The sequence below is a fragment of the Myxocyprinus asiaticus genome, chromosome 5, assembly GCF_019703515.2.
Source record: "Myxocyprinus asiaticus isolate MX2 ecotype Aquarium Trade chromosome 5, UBuf_Myxa_2, whole genome shotgun sequence".
In the NCBI taxonomy this organism is placed as follows: domain Eukaryota; kingdom Metazoa; phylum Chordata; class Actinopteri; order Cypriniformes; family Catostomidae; genus Myxocyprinus; species Myxocyprinus asiaticus.
This window is the reverse complement of record NC_059348.1, coordinates 3,862,768-3,878,580: the sequence shown is the minus strand read 5'-3', so window position 1 is coordinate 3,878,580 and position 15,813 is coordinate 3,862,768. Positions and strand designations below refer to the sequence as shown.

The following is a 15,813-nucleotide window of genomic DNA, read 5'->3' as shown; positions in this document are numbered from 1 at the left end:
TAAGGGGATTAGAAGCAACCAGATATTGTTTGAGGTGGATGGTGAAAGAATACTGGTGCTGGCAGAGCAGATCATTAAAAGTTTAGGGAGAGAATACACAGCAGATCTGTCAGATAAACACATGGCAGGCTTATTTCTGAAGCAGCTGAAAGAAGGTTTGGATAAGTTAGACAGTTGTCATCTCCCAGGCAAATACAAGGTCTAGTGTTAACAACTGACATTGTATCATTGCCTTAATGTGGCCGCTAAAGATGTGTGAGATCACTGCCTCGGAAGTGGCAAGGATGGAGACCAAGGCCAACAGTTACATCAGGAAGTGGCTGGGCTTGCCGCGTTGTCTTTCAGATGTAGCATTGTTTGGAATAAATGCCTTCCAACTGCCATTAAAGTCCATCACCTTGGGTTACAAGCAGGAGAAGACCAGGCAGTTCTTAGAACTAAGGGAATCATCCATCCATTGATTTCACCAGTCAGTGAAGGCTTGTCAAGACCCGGTCCAAACAGGCCACATCTGGAAGGCAGAGGAGGTTGTAAACAGGGTGTATTCAAGACTGAAGCAAAAAGAGATTGTTGGAAGAACCCAGCCAGGTAGAGCAGGCCTTGGAAGGTAGATGGCTCCAAAACTGTGGTCAGCAGCCTCTAAAAAACAGAAGAAAGTGATGGTAGTGACAGAAGTAACAAAGATGGAAGAGGAAGGGTATATGATTCAAGCAGTCAACCAGCAGCAGCAAGAGCACTGAACAGTATGGTAAGGTGCATCTAATAAGAGTTTTAGGATGGGCTGATCTTTGGATGATACCTCAGGCCAGGCTACATTTTCTAATAAGATCCACCTATGACACTCTTCCAAGCCCTAGAAATTTGTTTCTGTGGTATGGTAAAGAGGAGAGTTGTCCACTCTGCGAGGCCCTAAGAGCAAATCTGCAGCACGTGTTGGCTGGGTGCAAGATCGCCTTGCACAAGGACGGTACAGGTGGCAGCATGATCAGGTTCTGTGAAAGATGGCAGAGATCCTTGAGGTGCGTAGAATAAAAGCCAACAAAGGCCATCATGCTCCTCAGAGGAAGTACATTGAGTTTGTTAAAAAGGGAGGTTCTGCACAAGGCATAGGGAGGAAAGGTCAATCCTGGCACATGGAATTGATTGGTCAATGGTGGTCGACCTTGGCCAGCAGCTAAAATTTCCTTCTGAGATCACCATTACCTCCTTGAGGCCGGACATAGTGTTATGGTCGGCATCAGCTAAGAAAGAACTTACTGTCCAATGGGAGGCAGCCTATGAGAGGAAGAAGCTTAAATATGCTGATCTGGCCGCCGAGTGCAGGGAAAATGGATGGTGGGCTGCCACTTCCCCTGTGGAGGTTGGGTGTCGAGGGTTTATTGGAACATCAATTTAGCACTTGTTGAAAAACATTGGTATTTTTGGACCAGCGTTAAAGAAGTCTCTGAAGGAAATGGTAGAAGAAGCTGAAAAAGAGCTACTTGCTATGGTTAAGAAGGAAGAATGAAAAGTGGGGTGTGAAGAAGTGAGAAAGTAGGAATAGAGAACAATTGCGATATGTGGTGAGGTAGCATGTAGAAGAAGAAAATGGGTGGGGAGGAATTATTTCCACTGACCCACTCGGTCCTTTTCCAAGGGTTTCTGGAGAAGGATTGAGTTGGGGAGCGAAACCAGGCCAAGCTAGGTATTGGCGGGGCGGCTGAAGCAGTCTCGCGGCTTGCCTCTCACATTGCTCTCCTACTTAATCTGCTGGAGTATTGATTTAAGGATAGGTACTGGACGGGTGGTAGGCAGAGATTGATAGCTTGTGTTTTTTCTAACAGAGAAGAGGCCTTGGTATAGGGTAGATCTGCTCATGGGGGTTGGGGGTGTACTGAACCCTGGTTGTATGGTTTGTCTCGACAAGAAAGGAGGAATGTCTTGATGGGGGGGTGGCAGGGAGACGTCCCTGACTGCTGCCCCATTACCAGGAGATGTTCTGGGATTAATGGGGCGAAACTTCCGTGATATGTGGATCCTGGCTGATATCCCCATATCTGGACAACTGAAGGCACCAGCAGAGGTGTGACAGGCAGTAATGCCCAGCAGGTTCAGTCATCTACCTGTGCATCTAAGTATTACTTGATGATATGGGATGTTATAATCTGATGAATGGTGAAATCGCTGCAGATTCAAACCTAAAATTTGCTTTGCTGCACAACCAAAGTGCATAAATGTCATTATCCTCAAATGACTATTTTCCTCTAAAGTTTCCCTTCATGTATTGATTGTATATTGCATGTTTTCTTAGACTAATGATGCTTTGGGACCCACATGGAATTGGATCTACTTCATTCCTCTCATCATTATTGGCTCATTCTTTGTGCTTAACCTTGTGTTGGGTGTCCTGTCTGGGTAAGTATTTCACTGAAAATATGTTCAATGTGTTCAATGTTTGATGAACAATCATTTTAATCCAATAATATAAAGGTTTGCTTTGTAAAAATGAATGCTTATTTTGCAAATACTGAGAATTCTCTCAAGTCCTGTATTGATGGATTCTGGTGAGCATTTAATCAGGGGTGTGTTGAAAACCAACATTAGTTAAGGCAGTCTTTGACTTATTTGAAGTAAATACTATTATTTATATCTTTCATCTCAGTCCTAAAAATCTCTGCTTAACTGGCTGTCAACACCCTCTTACCTGAAGACAGTCTGAGAATGTATCACTCGGAAATTTCCCATTACCAGTCGTTAAAAAATGTAAAGTTAAAGTTTGTTACATTAAAGGAATAGTTCACTCAAAAATTATAATTCTCTCATAATTTACTCGCCGTCTCAAACTCGTTTGACTTTCTTTCTTCCATGGAACATGATATCATATTTTTAATATATGATGTGAATAAATCCTTACAATGCAAGTGAATGGGGACCAAATTTTAAGCTCCAAAAGAGACATAAAGGCAACATAAAGGTAATCTATAAGATTTGTGTGGTTTAATCTGGGATAACCCTGCTCCGGAGCAGGGATTCATAACTGTGGGTTAAAAGCGGTGCTAACCCCCTTTCAAAATTACAAGTGTGAAACGTTGCTTTACCCGGGGTTAAAAATGTGCTTTTAAATGACGATAACTGGGGTTAAGAACAGTGTGAAAAACCTAGAGCGGCAATGTCCTGCACAGAGCACTCCGCGGCACACAGCTGTTATGCTCCATTTTTTATGTGAACACTCTCCATTTCAGTGAAATCAAAATAAAATGCAACCTAATCTGCCACTGTTACTGATGTAGGGTACAACGAGGCTAAGAGGCTAACGCACCCTAGGGTGAAAGACTTTTGATTTTATTTTCTCTCAAAACACTAAATAGCAACAAAAATTACCAAAGCATTTTCCTAAACATCTGTTTGTCACTTCACACTGCAAAATGTTCCTGATCCATGAGGTCATCATGTGCAATGTCTCAAGGTTGATTCTGAAGTAATTGATCTCATATTTAATAACTTTTCAATTGTTGCAAAGGTTTGTAGCTAATGAGAATACCTGAGCTATCACATTTATTTTGAGACAGAATATTTAGTAGTCATTTTCAGTTCTGTTAAAGGTGATTAAATCATACATTTTTCAATAGCTGTCCAATAAGTGAAAGGATAGTATTTGGGGTTAAAAAGCTGCCTTGTTACAGGGTCTAAATTCCCCCATAAAACACATTGTTTTTCTTAAGTGGGGTGAATAGATTTATGTATGATGTTCAAAGTGGGCTCATATGACTGATCCAATCACAATGAAGATTTATTTGTTTATAGAGTACTTTAGATATTATGAAATGCCAAATGTGATTGAAATGAACAGGAAATAGTGCACCTTTTTCTGTAATGGTTTTTGAATTTTGAATAAGCAAAAAAAAAAAAAAGCATTTTGCTGCCTCATAAGTATTTGCTCAAGTTGCCAAATTTTGCATTAAAACTATTGCTTCTGTATCTACACTATTAACCAATAGTTTGAATAGTTTATTTTTTATTTTTTTTAATTTTATCCTAACTCCGGATCACTGCCTCTGAAAGCAACATTTTTCAGCTTTTGGATGATCCCATTTATTTTCAATGTGATAATACACATTGAATATAGGATTTCTTAGGGAAAATAGTCCTATAGTCCTCGTCGGTGGTCATTGTGTTTAACAGCATGCCGTTTCACGATAAATCGATAACATTTTCAAAATAGAATATAGGATGAAACTAGAGACTCTAGTCTTTTGAATAAAACAGGTTTCTTTGTAAAAACTTAATGAAGTTTCTTACCAGATGTAGTTTTGTTGGTGTTTCTCTCAAAGCAAACTCTGCTGTGATCGGCGCCATGTTGTTTTGTCACATGAAAGTGTGTTGAAAGTTAAACCCTTTAATGACAGCCCAGAGCGTCCTGAAATGAGAACAGCCAGTTTAAATGAAATGAAATTAAGCCTAGCGTATAGCGAAGACAAACCATAATGTACACGCATGAGGACGCAGGGTCACGCAAGGTTAAGGTTTGCCTTTAGCCCTGTTGTAACCAACATGTACCTGTAGTCAAGTCAAATCAGTTTTGTTTGTATAGTGCCTTTCAGAATACACATTGTTTCAAACAGATGCAATTATAATTTGTTTGTTGAAAAAAGTTCAGATTTGAACTCGCAACTTCAAGGAATATTCCCGTGAGCCACCTCAGCTCACACACACACAGGTTATGGAGCTGAGCATCTCTAACACTGAAATCCTAGAATTGGCCCTGATCTCTAGTCTCATTTGACCACACATTTACAGGTTTTCTGTTTTACAATTTTACAATTTCTGTTGATCATTTACTGTGTTGTGTGAATATGTGCACTTGTAATGACAATGCATATTTAAAATATTCATCTAGGGAATTTGCTAAAGAGAGAGAGCGGGTGGAGAACAGACGTGCCTTCATGAAGCTCAGACGCCAGCAACAGGTGGAGAGAGAACTCAACGGCTACCGTGCCTGGATCGACAGAGCAGGTACTGACAAGTTTGAATTTTCTTTTTCCTCAAATCCAAAATATGCAATAGTTAGACTATTGCACAATATTTGGTCATTAACATTTTAGAAGAGTTTATCATCTCCACCAACTGATTTATACACTGTCTGCGGTGATTATTACTTGGAATATTTCACTACTTTACATGTTCTTGTGAAGCAATACAAGGATAGTTAAATGCTTAGAGATGTGACTTGAAGTTTGTAATGAAGAAATTTGAGCCTTGACATGACCAGACACATATATAATTTTGCCATAAACTGTAATCTGGTAAATTAGAAAAAAGAGGAGTTGGAGTAGAGGATGGGTGCTGCAACTGTTGATATCAGTAGTGGCATTTCTTTATTTATGAATGCAACGAAGGATTACAAAGGTAATTGTCACTGTGTGAAAACAAAAATGTGTGTAAACAAAAATGTGGCCACGGGCCGCTGTAACATTTTTTGATCAGACAATCAGAAAACATTGATGTGCTTTCTACCTGTTAATCATTTTGCATGTTCAGATTGTATAGTAGGTGAAGCAGATCATTGAGGTTTAACTGCTTATTCAGATATATAACAGTTGTCAGTTGAGGGCACTATTTTGCTACTATTGTTATTTACAACCGTGAGAAGACGCATAAGTACATTTCTTAAATTCAGTTTAAGATAGATAGATTTTGAAAAAGTATGTCTGATTACTGCACAGATGTGTGGCCAGTGAGTCTGCTGTTCTTTGTGTGATGGATAGGTTCAGAAGAGATGAATGGCATTTGTGTAAACAGAAGGGCTTATTAGGTGTCCAGATGCATGTGAATTTGGTCTGGTTGAAATATTTAACTTGATCATGGGCTGGCCATTTCCTGCATTGTACTTGATGGAGAAAAAAACATGACCAAGTAATATTCTGTGCAGTCATCACTGTCCATCTGCAGAAGCTTGCCATCCGTGCCCATCACTTACTGAACCAGACAGTGAAGTTGCTGCTTAGAATGCTTATAATTACATCTGTAAACATTGTTTTTTTTAGCAAGTGAAGATGCTGGGCATTCTTCACAAAGGAGCATGTGTTCGGTAGGCAAGAGAAGACTTTTGTGATCTGGACTCGAACTTGAAGCTGTTGACTGTGTCCATCATGCAGTGATGTAGCACATAGCAGAGTGTGGGCCACTTAAAGGAATAGTTCACCCAAAAATGAAAATTCTTTCATCATTTAGTCACCATTATGCCATCCCAGATGTGTATGACTTTTTTTCATCTGTTGAATTCAAATGAATTTCCCAGCTCCTTTGGTCCAAGTGAATGGGTAGCAAAAATTTGAAGTTCCAAAAATCACATAAGTCAGCATTAAAATAATCCATAAGACTACAGTGTTTCAATCAGTGTCTTCAGAAGCAATATGATTGGTGTGGGTGAGAAATAGATTTTCACATATGATCAAACCGGTGTGATTACACCAGACGCGTACGATCAAACCGGTGTGATCTGCATTCGTGCTGCCGTTTACCAGCAAAAGAGGGACTGAAGCAGTTGTCATAATGAACCAGCTGCTCTAATAGTCTTTTCAACATTACAATATCTATATTTTTATATTTTACAAACTATCAAACAATCACTAAATAAAAGTATGAAGCCGTTACCGTCGGAGCGCACTGTTTTGATGCAGCACTGCAGCCATGTTTTCTGACAGTACATACAGACAGTACATACAAACTAGTCAGTCCACTAGAGCCTTCTCCCATTCTGTCCGTCACAACCACTTCCGAGGCTGGGAAAGTGGAACGGCTTGTTTTTTAGAAACTTCTATGCTCCTCCTTGTATGCTTCTATGATAAGACAAACTCCGAATCCCATGTTGCATTGCAATGAAAATATGGCAGCGCGCATAGCGAGTGGGATTGCGATTGCATCTTATCTATCATAATTAATCATTATAAACATCTAAAAAACACATTATATGTTTGATCATCTTCAGTGCACCTGCTGTGATATAATCTGTCCTCCAGTGCATTTGCTGTGAAGTGTAAGGTAAGATTTAGTTTTTTATTACAGCGTGCATAAAAGAACTCACGCTGGAAGATCCGTCAGTAGAAGAGAACCTCACGTGCGATAAGTTTAAGTTGTTTTTCACTATAAATTTTCCCCCCTGTTCAGTCAATATCCACTTTATCTTTTACATTCACATTCTTTCTCTTGTGTTTTTGGTGATTCACATTCGTCATGTATATCAGCCCCTACTGGGCAGGGAGAATAATTTCTAGCAAAAAAGCACATAAATATTGATCTGTTTCTCACCCACACTAGTCATATCACTTCAAAAGATATGGATTTAAACATTGGAGTCATATGGATTACTTTTATGATGCATTAATGTGTTTTTTGGAGCATCAAAATTTTGACACCCATTCATTTGCACTGTGTGGACCTACAGAGCTGAGATTTTCTTCTAAAAATCATAATTTGTGTTCTGCAGAATACAGAAAGTCATACACATCTGGGATGGCGTGAGGGTGAGTAAATGATGATAGAATTTTCATTTTTGGGTGAACTATCCCTTTAAGACTTCCTGATGTCAGCTATTATCTCTTTTGTCTTGGTGACATTAAGAGATAAATTGTTGGCTCTTGTGTCAGCAAATTTGTGATGTGGTTGCTTTGGTAAATGGTAATTCAGTTGAGGGTGTGTAACAAAAACAGTATAGGACCTAGGACAGGGCCCTGGGGGACACCATTGTTAAAAGAGTTTCTCAACCACTGGGACGTGACCCACCCAAGATTTATTTCTGTCATGAGAGCAAATGAAGAATTAGAAGTATAGAACTGTATAATTTGCAATGTTTGGGGTAACAATGACCTCTATTGTCGAATTTTGTTAATATTGCCAGGTTTACATAAACGGCCATAAGTGGAATTACAGTAAGAAACTGTAATTTTCTGATGTCAATTATTTACAAGGTTAATGTCATGAAAAGTTCCATTCCTGTTCCCTTGTCATGTGATTTCATGTTTTCCCTCCATGTTCATGTGTCATGTTTTCATTGGTTGATTGTTTAATTAGCTTGTTATCAGTTCTGTTTGTTCACTGGTTTATGTTCCCCCATGTCCATGTATTTAAGCCTCATGTTTTCCATTGTGTCTTTTGTCAAGTATTGAATGTGTTTTGCTCCTAGCCAAGTCAAGCCATGGTATGTTTATGTCAAGTCAAGTTCATGTTTCACATTTATGTTTTGATCACTTTGTAGTCAGGGTTTTTGGATTTTCACATCTGTTAATAAACTGCACTTGGGTTCTTCTCATCATCATCGTCTTCATCATCATCATTTGCCAGTGCCAGCATCGTTACAGAATACTTGACCGAATAATGAACCCAGCAGTTCGGCTTCTGCACCTACATCAGGGGAATCGTCCCCTGGAGGACTATGTGGAGGACTTTTGCGATCTGACCAGCCAGGTGGACTTTAATGAGGTTGCACTCAAAGACTGTTTCCGGTTTGGACTGAGAGAGCCAATCTCCATTCTGATGTCTGGCGGTCGCAGTTCCCTCAGCCTCGCTCAGTATATCGACCTCGCCCTACAGATCACTGGTTCCACGTTCACTGTGGGGGAGGCGGATGCCAAGCCAGAGTTCCACGACATGGCCGCGGCCGAGCCAGAGTTCCACGACATGGCCGCCGCCGAGCCAGAATTCCACGCCATGGTCGCCAAGCCAGAGTTTCACGTCATGGTCGCCAAGCCAGAGTTCCTCGTCATGGTCACTGAGCTAGCGCCATCTTTTGCTCCATGCCACGTCACAGCAACGCCTCAGCCTGCTCCATGCCATGTCACAGCCACACCTGAGCAGTTGGACTTTGAGATGGTTCCCACCCTTAGTTCTCCTGAGCAGGCAAGGGGAACTTTCGGCCTTCCGACCCCGCCTGGACACTCCGAGCCCTGGACTTCGCCTTGGCCTGTCGGTCCCTCGACATTGCTTCAGCTCTGCATTCCCTCGGCTCCACTGCAGTCCTTCAGCCTGTCGGCTTTGCCGGGGTCCCTCGGCCCTCCGGCTCCTCCTTGGTCTGTCGGTCACCTGGCTCCGCCTTGGCTCTCCGATCCTCTGGCTGCGCCTCGTCCCTCCGATCTGTCAGCTTCACTGGGGACCTCCCTCCCTACGGCTCCACCTTGGTCCTCAGTCCCACCGGCTCTACCTCAGTCTTCCGATCCCCCAGCTCCGCCTTGCTCCTCCGTGCCTCCAGCACCGCCTTGGTCCTCCCTGCCATCGGCTCCACCCTGGCCCTTCGAGTCTTCGGCTACTCTCCAGGCACCAAGTTCCATGGCTCCACCCCTCAAGACTCTCACGGCTCCACCTTCCATGGCTCCGCCCCTCGAGCCTCTCATGGCTCCACCCCCCACGGACTCTGCCCTGGTCACACGCCCCACGCCTCAAGACACCCCCCCCAGCTCCCTATAGAACTTTGAATTTATGTCATGTTTTACGTGTTTTGTTTATGTGTTGGGGCGTTGGGAGCCACCCCTTAGTGGGGGGGATATGTCATGTGTATTTTATTGATTCATGTCTTTTATTTTGAAAAGTTTAGTTCCTGTTCCCTTGTCATGTGATTTCATGTTTTCCCTCCATGTTCATGTGTCATGTTTTCGTTGGTTGATTGTTTAATTAGCTTGTTATCAGTTCTGTTTGTTCATTGGTTTATGTTCCCCCATGTCCATGTATTTAAGCCTCATGTTTTCCATTGTGTCTTTTGTCATGTATGTGGATGTGTTTTGCTCCTAGCCAAGTCAAGCCATGTTATGTTTATGTCAAGTTCATGTTTCACGTTTATGTTTTGATCACGTTGTAGTCAGGGTTTTTGGATTTTCATGTCTGTTAATAAACTGCACTTGGGTTCTTCTCATCATCATCGTCTTCGTCATCGTCATTGCCAGTGCCAGCATCGTTACAGTTCTACTCTCTTTGCATAGCATTGACATGCTAGCTCCATGCATATGTTAACCTGCTAGACTGAATGCAACCCAATCTGTGAAAAAATATAACCTTTTTTAAAAGAAAACTTGTACGTAATTCAGAAGCTCCTACTTCAAAGACAGCAAACTGTGTATGCAAGTACAACCCAGGAATGTGAGGATTCTCTATCCTTTTTCAGTAGACCCAAGTGATGCGGATGTTGTTCTTCCCATTTATTTGCAAACACAACAGAAGGAACTTGCATCTAATGGAAGATTCCAGCTCGCATTTTGCAAGCTAGATCTGTGCTCCTTGTAGATATAAGCCATAATCAAATACCTAGAACTGGCAGCTCGAGAAACAATGTTTCTCACACCATTTAGCACCACATTTCTTTGCGTCAGGATTTTCTACAGTAACTGCAATGAAAACAAAGAGCAGGAATAGACTGACAACAGCAAGCTTATTCACCAAACTACAAGTCACCCTTTCCCCAATTTTACCTTGTCTGGATATCATCATTTCAGAAAGTCAGTCTCAAGTGTCACATTAATGTGAGTAAAAAACAGTTTTTGTCATTGTTTAATGACTGAAAATGTTTGTGTATTCATGAAAATACTTGGGCTATAAAAATTATGCTATATTATAAGCATATAAACATAAATAGATTAATTAAATACCTATTAATTTATTTTCTCCCTTGGTGGGCCATGAATGACTGACATTCAATAAAAATGGGTCACAGTGGGCAAAAGGTTGAGAAACCCTGTTGAAAGTGACAGAATGTGAGGTTTGATCTTGGATCGTGATGGCCTGATATCTGTTCGCCAAGCTGTTTAAAGGCGTTTTTCCACTGCAGGAACTTTTTCAGGTTCCTTTTGTTTTTTCACCACATGAGCCAGTTCCACGTGGAACTAAAACCTAAACCAAAACAGGAACCTTTTTAGTACCTGCCCCTGCAAGTTTTACTTACCATGCAAAGTGGAACTATTTTGAGTCAGAACAGCAAACGCTTCTCGTTGGTCAAGAAAAATGCTTCATCTGACAGCCAATACTGGTCATTTTTACAAGTCCAGTTTGTAACCTTTGTTAAAACCTTTGTTGAGTTGTTGCTACTGTAGACTTTTCAAATCGAAATTATTAGACGGACAGATGCTGCTGTGCATGATCTGCTGAGTATTTATGGAGGAGAAAAAAATGCAGCGTGAGTTTGAAACGTCGGCCAGAATCGAGGTGTACATAGAATCTGATTGCCTCTTGAAGTTAGAATTTGATGATATTAAACTACTGTATATGTAGATTAAAAATAAAGAAAATTAAACAAGACTACAAGAGAATAAAGAATCATAAAATAATTTACGTTCCATGATTATTGTGTATATAGTTTGTTTATTGTATTATGTCTATAGTTTGCTTGTTCTACTGTGTTTTACTAGTGTTTTAAATTTTTTGCCTAACTTTTTGCACTGCTTACCTCGTTTGCACCATTGTTAGCACCTTTTAAAAGCTTCACTGTTTTAATTATGCACTAATAACGATGTTTTTATTTTACCTCAAAGCTTAAGCAAACTGTTTTTATGTTTGTCATGTGTACATAGTACTATCCTACGAATCACAGCATTGATTGAATTGCTAGTTGAAATCAGTGTTAGAAAACTCCATACACAATAGTTTCAAGTGGCATTGTTTATTGGAAGCACACATATGATCATGCAAAGTTATGATATAGCAACAAACAAAATGCAGTTTACTAGAGATTAGGGGTGTGCAGCACAGCCATTATCTGTATTTGTATCTGTATCTGTTACTATCGCAAAATGATCTGTATCTGTCTCTGTATTCGGATAGAACTGAATGTGGGCGGGTCTTAAATCGGAAGTGCAACAAAACTAAATGAAACACTTTTCATTTTTAAAATGTAACTCTATTACATGTATATTTTCTATGAATAAAATATGCCTTGTATATGCCTATTCATAACAATAGCCTAATAAAATAATGCTAATTATTATTACTATGAGTATTATTATTATTGTGCTATTGTTATTTCATTATATTATTATTTTATCATTTTATTTATCTTACTAGATAAGGCTGAATATGTAGGCTCATGAACTGTAGAATATGTTGTTAACTGAGGCACGAGGTGTCAAGCAACTGTGGAATGTCAAGCACACATTTTGCAGTGAACTTTAAATATAAATATTAAAAGAAGTTAGAATAAATCAATATAGCCTACAAATAGGTGAAAGTCCCATAAATATATCAGGAATCTTACACTCAAGGCTGATTTGTGCACACATATTTTAACATAATGTGGAGGACATAATTATTTAGTTAAATTACATGTACAGAATTAGTGAAATAGTGGGAAAAGAATAATAATAGTCTAATAATAATAATAATAAAAATGTTTTCAAATTTAGTACAGATTAAAGGGAAGGGAAAAAAGATTGCGCATGTTTCAGTTTCTTTGTATCACATGAGCAGGAATATTCTGAATAGATCTAGACTTTATGGAGCATTTAAACTTTTTTGGAATAAAGTACTTACCTCAATCGGTGATGTGAAAATAAATGTGGTCAAATTTAAGAGGTGAATAGACGAGCTCCAATGTGAAATCATCACTTCAGGTCATGAAGTTGCGCTCAGGTTGGTTTATAAATGAATACATGGAAATCATTACATGTGAATCGTGTGATACATTAATATAGACGTTTTAAGGAGTGGAAAATGTAGCCTATATGATGCAGTGTCTTAGTTAATGTTACACTTGACAAGCTCCAGAAGTGCACAACTAATGGAGACCATTTTCATTCCTAAGTTTTACACTTTAGTAGGCTAATATTGAATTCACAGACTCATCATTTCTTTGTAATTTTGGATATGTTTATTTAAAATGTCGGTTTAGCCTTGCTTTTTGGGTAATCAGTCAAACAAATATTGTTTCTATTATTAGGATGAATCCGTTATTCGTTTTGAAATCATTATTTGTGCCTTTCCGAATAAGGTATTCGGCTTCAGGCACATCCCTACTAGAGATGAAGGTAACGTTAAAGCCGTCTCTTCGTGAGGTTTTCCACAACAAAACAGGATGATAAAATCAACACGAAATCTTTTACGGAGTCATCCATTGTTTATGTTTTGAAGCGAGTCAAATTGAAATGATTGAAATGTTTCTCATGATCTTAAAAATCTTTTGATCTGAAGGCATTTGCTTAAATGTTTGACATTAGTTTTGTAGACAAAAATATAATTGTGCCACTATATTAATTTATTTCATTATAAAACTAAAATTTAATAAATAAAATAAAATAAAAAAAAACAGTTTTTGTAATTGATGACTTGGACCAAATAATAAAGAAAAGCAGCCAATAAGTGCCCAACATAGATGGGAACTCCTTCAATACTGTTTAAAAAGCATCCCAGGGTGATACCTCAAGAAGTTGGTTGAGAAAATGTCAAGAGTACATACTAGGCAAAGGGTGACTACTTTGAAGATGCTCAAATATAACACAGTTTTGATTTATTTTGGATTTTGTTTAGTCACAACATAATTCCCATAGTTCCATTTATGTTATTCCATCGTTTTGATGACTTTACTATTATTCTAAAATGTGAAAAGTGATAAAGAATGAGTAGGTGTTTTAAAACTTTTGACCAGTAGTGTATGTCAAAGCTTATTCAGCCTAAATAAAATTCTTGCTTTCATGTCCCTGGTGGAAAAGCAACGCTTAGAATTCAATCAGAACGCATATAGTACCACAACAAACTGATTTTAGTTCATCTACTTGTTCCACAGTTGTGTGGGAAAAAGGCCTTAAGTTCCAGTTGCATAACTGGTAAGCAGAAGGTTGCTGGTTCGTTCCCCACAGCCACCACCATTGTGTCCTTGAGCAAGGCACTTAACTCCAGGTTGCTCCAGGGGGATTGTCCCTGTAATAAGTGCACTGTAAGTCGCTTTGGATAAAAGTGTCTGCCAAATGCATAAATGTAAATGTAATGTAAATGTACTTGTCTCATATTTAATCTCAAGCATGCTTTTCATTGACACTTTTGTCAACTTGGTTAATAAGTAATAATTTTTTTTTGTACTTTATTAGGGGCAATATTGTTTGGTGTGGTGGAAATTATGCCACAAGTGTGGCATTTATTTAAAATAAAAAATAAAAAATGACAGAAATAATATTTACACAAATTTTGAATTGGTTTGTTTATTTCACTTTATGTTTCAATTATCATAGTTTTAAATATATAACTATTTGTATTTTTTATAATGGATTTTCATTGTTTTTATATTAAAAGTCTGGGTCTGGGACAAGGCTAAAACAGTAAAACATTTACATAAAAGGCATTTGAAAAATACCAAAAATAAATTATGAAGGCCTGGTAAAAAAGTTTCTTATCAGTTTTAATGTGATATTCACATATCAAAAAGAAAAGAAAAATCCTTAAGACATAAAACTGCCCGAAGATGAAGAAGCATCCATATACAAATGGCTTACTATACTAGATTAAAGTAGGAAATGACTAGGCAGTTGCATTCCCACCCATAAAGATATCACATAAGATTTCAATAAGTTTAAGTTCAATACGATTAATTTGTTTGAAGTGAAACCTATTAGTAAGATTTTTTACATGGTGACATTATTTATATGATAATTAAACAGTGAAAAAATATGATATATTAGATTAATTTATTATACAGTATATAAGATTATTATTAGAAATATTAGATTGTTATATTATATTCATAGATGAATTATTGAACTAAGCATTAGTATTTGGATTTAGTATTATAGTAATTTTACTAGTATTAAAGTAATGAGAACTTAATGAAAGTGAGCATTGAGAAATGTGAGATTAACCAAAGAAGATTTCTGTGCTAGTAGTTTCTTGTTTTGAAATGGTATTTCTATGCACTGTATTTTAGTTTTTAGTTTTTTCCATACACAGTATCATAACAACTGCTCCATCACCCTTCCAGATAATACTGTATATAGAAAAGCATTCTTCAGTGCACTAATATAAATGTCTTTCATCACACTCTTCCTCGTTGTTTTTTAGACATGCTGAATAATTTCATCCAGGCAAGCAAAGTTTCACTGTCTTTTTCCAGGTTCAGTGAAAGATCGAGCTCTGATTGTGTGCTACACCTACACCACTCTTTTCACATTTCACCCTCCACCCACCACCTGAGAGCAACTTTCAGGTGAACATGAGTGTGTAAAGCTGTTCAACCTCCCACGCAGTGAAGAGGTCACACTGACTCACTGACTGGAGTGTTTGTATATGTGCCTGTCTGTGCTCAGAATAGTTTATGTGTTCCACAGTACAACAGATCACTTTAAAGAGGCTTACAGATTGCCGTTCCTTATTGATATAACTTGTCATAAATTCCTTCATATATATATATAAAAAATATTTGCCTGCCAAATACCGAAAAATATATGATTGATTTGTCAATGCATTAACTGTTGATCATTGACTTTTTAAGGTGCTTATGATGATTATCCCTCTGATGTTTGGTGTCCACTACAATGGGCAGGTGTATGAAAGACATTTTTAACCATTCATCCAAACCACAGAGTGTTACCTTTGACCATCAAATATGTTATTGTGTGTTTTTCTCCCCAATTTGGAATGCCTGATTCCCAATGCACTCTAAGTCCTCATGGTGGTGTAGTGATTTGCCTCAATCTGGGTGGCAGAGGACAAATCTCAGTTGCCTCCGCGTCTGAGACTGTCAATCCACATATCTTATCACGTGGCTTGTTGAGCGCATTACCGCGGAGACATAGCGCGTGTGTAGGCTTCATGCTGTTCTCCAGAGCATCCACACACAACTCACCACGCACCCCACTGAGAGCGAGAACCACACAT

At 38.7% G+C, this 15,813-nt stretch overlaps 1 protein-coding gene across 2 annotated transcripts in view; it reads left to right on the top strand.

Moving 5' to 3' along the window:
- The window catches only part of cacna1eb (calcium channel, voltage-dependent, R type, alpha 1E subunit b), a 157,535-nt gene that overhangs the window by 49,103 nt on the left and 92,619 nt on the right, over positions 1–15,813 (top strand). For both annotated transcript variants that reach the window (XM_051697453.1, XM_051697452.1), the window contains 2 exons: positions 2,291–2,394; positions 4,877–4,992. In XM_051697453.1, the coding sequence (XP_051553413.1) occupies positions 2,291–2,394; positions 4,877–4,992 (220 nt within the window). The remainder of the gene's footprint in view (positions 1–2,290; positions 2,395–4,876; positions 4,993–15,813) is intronic.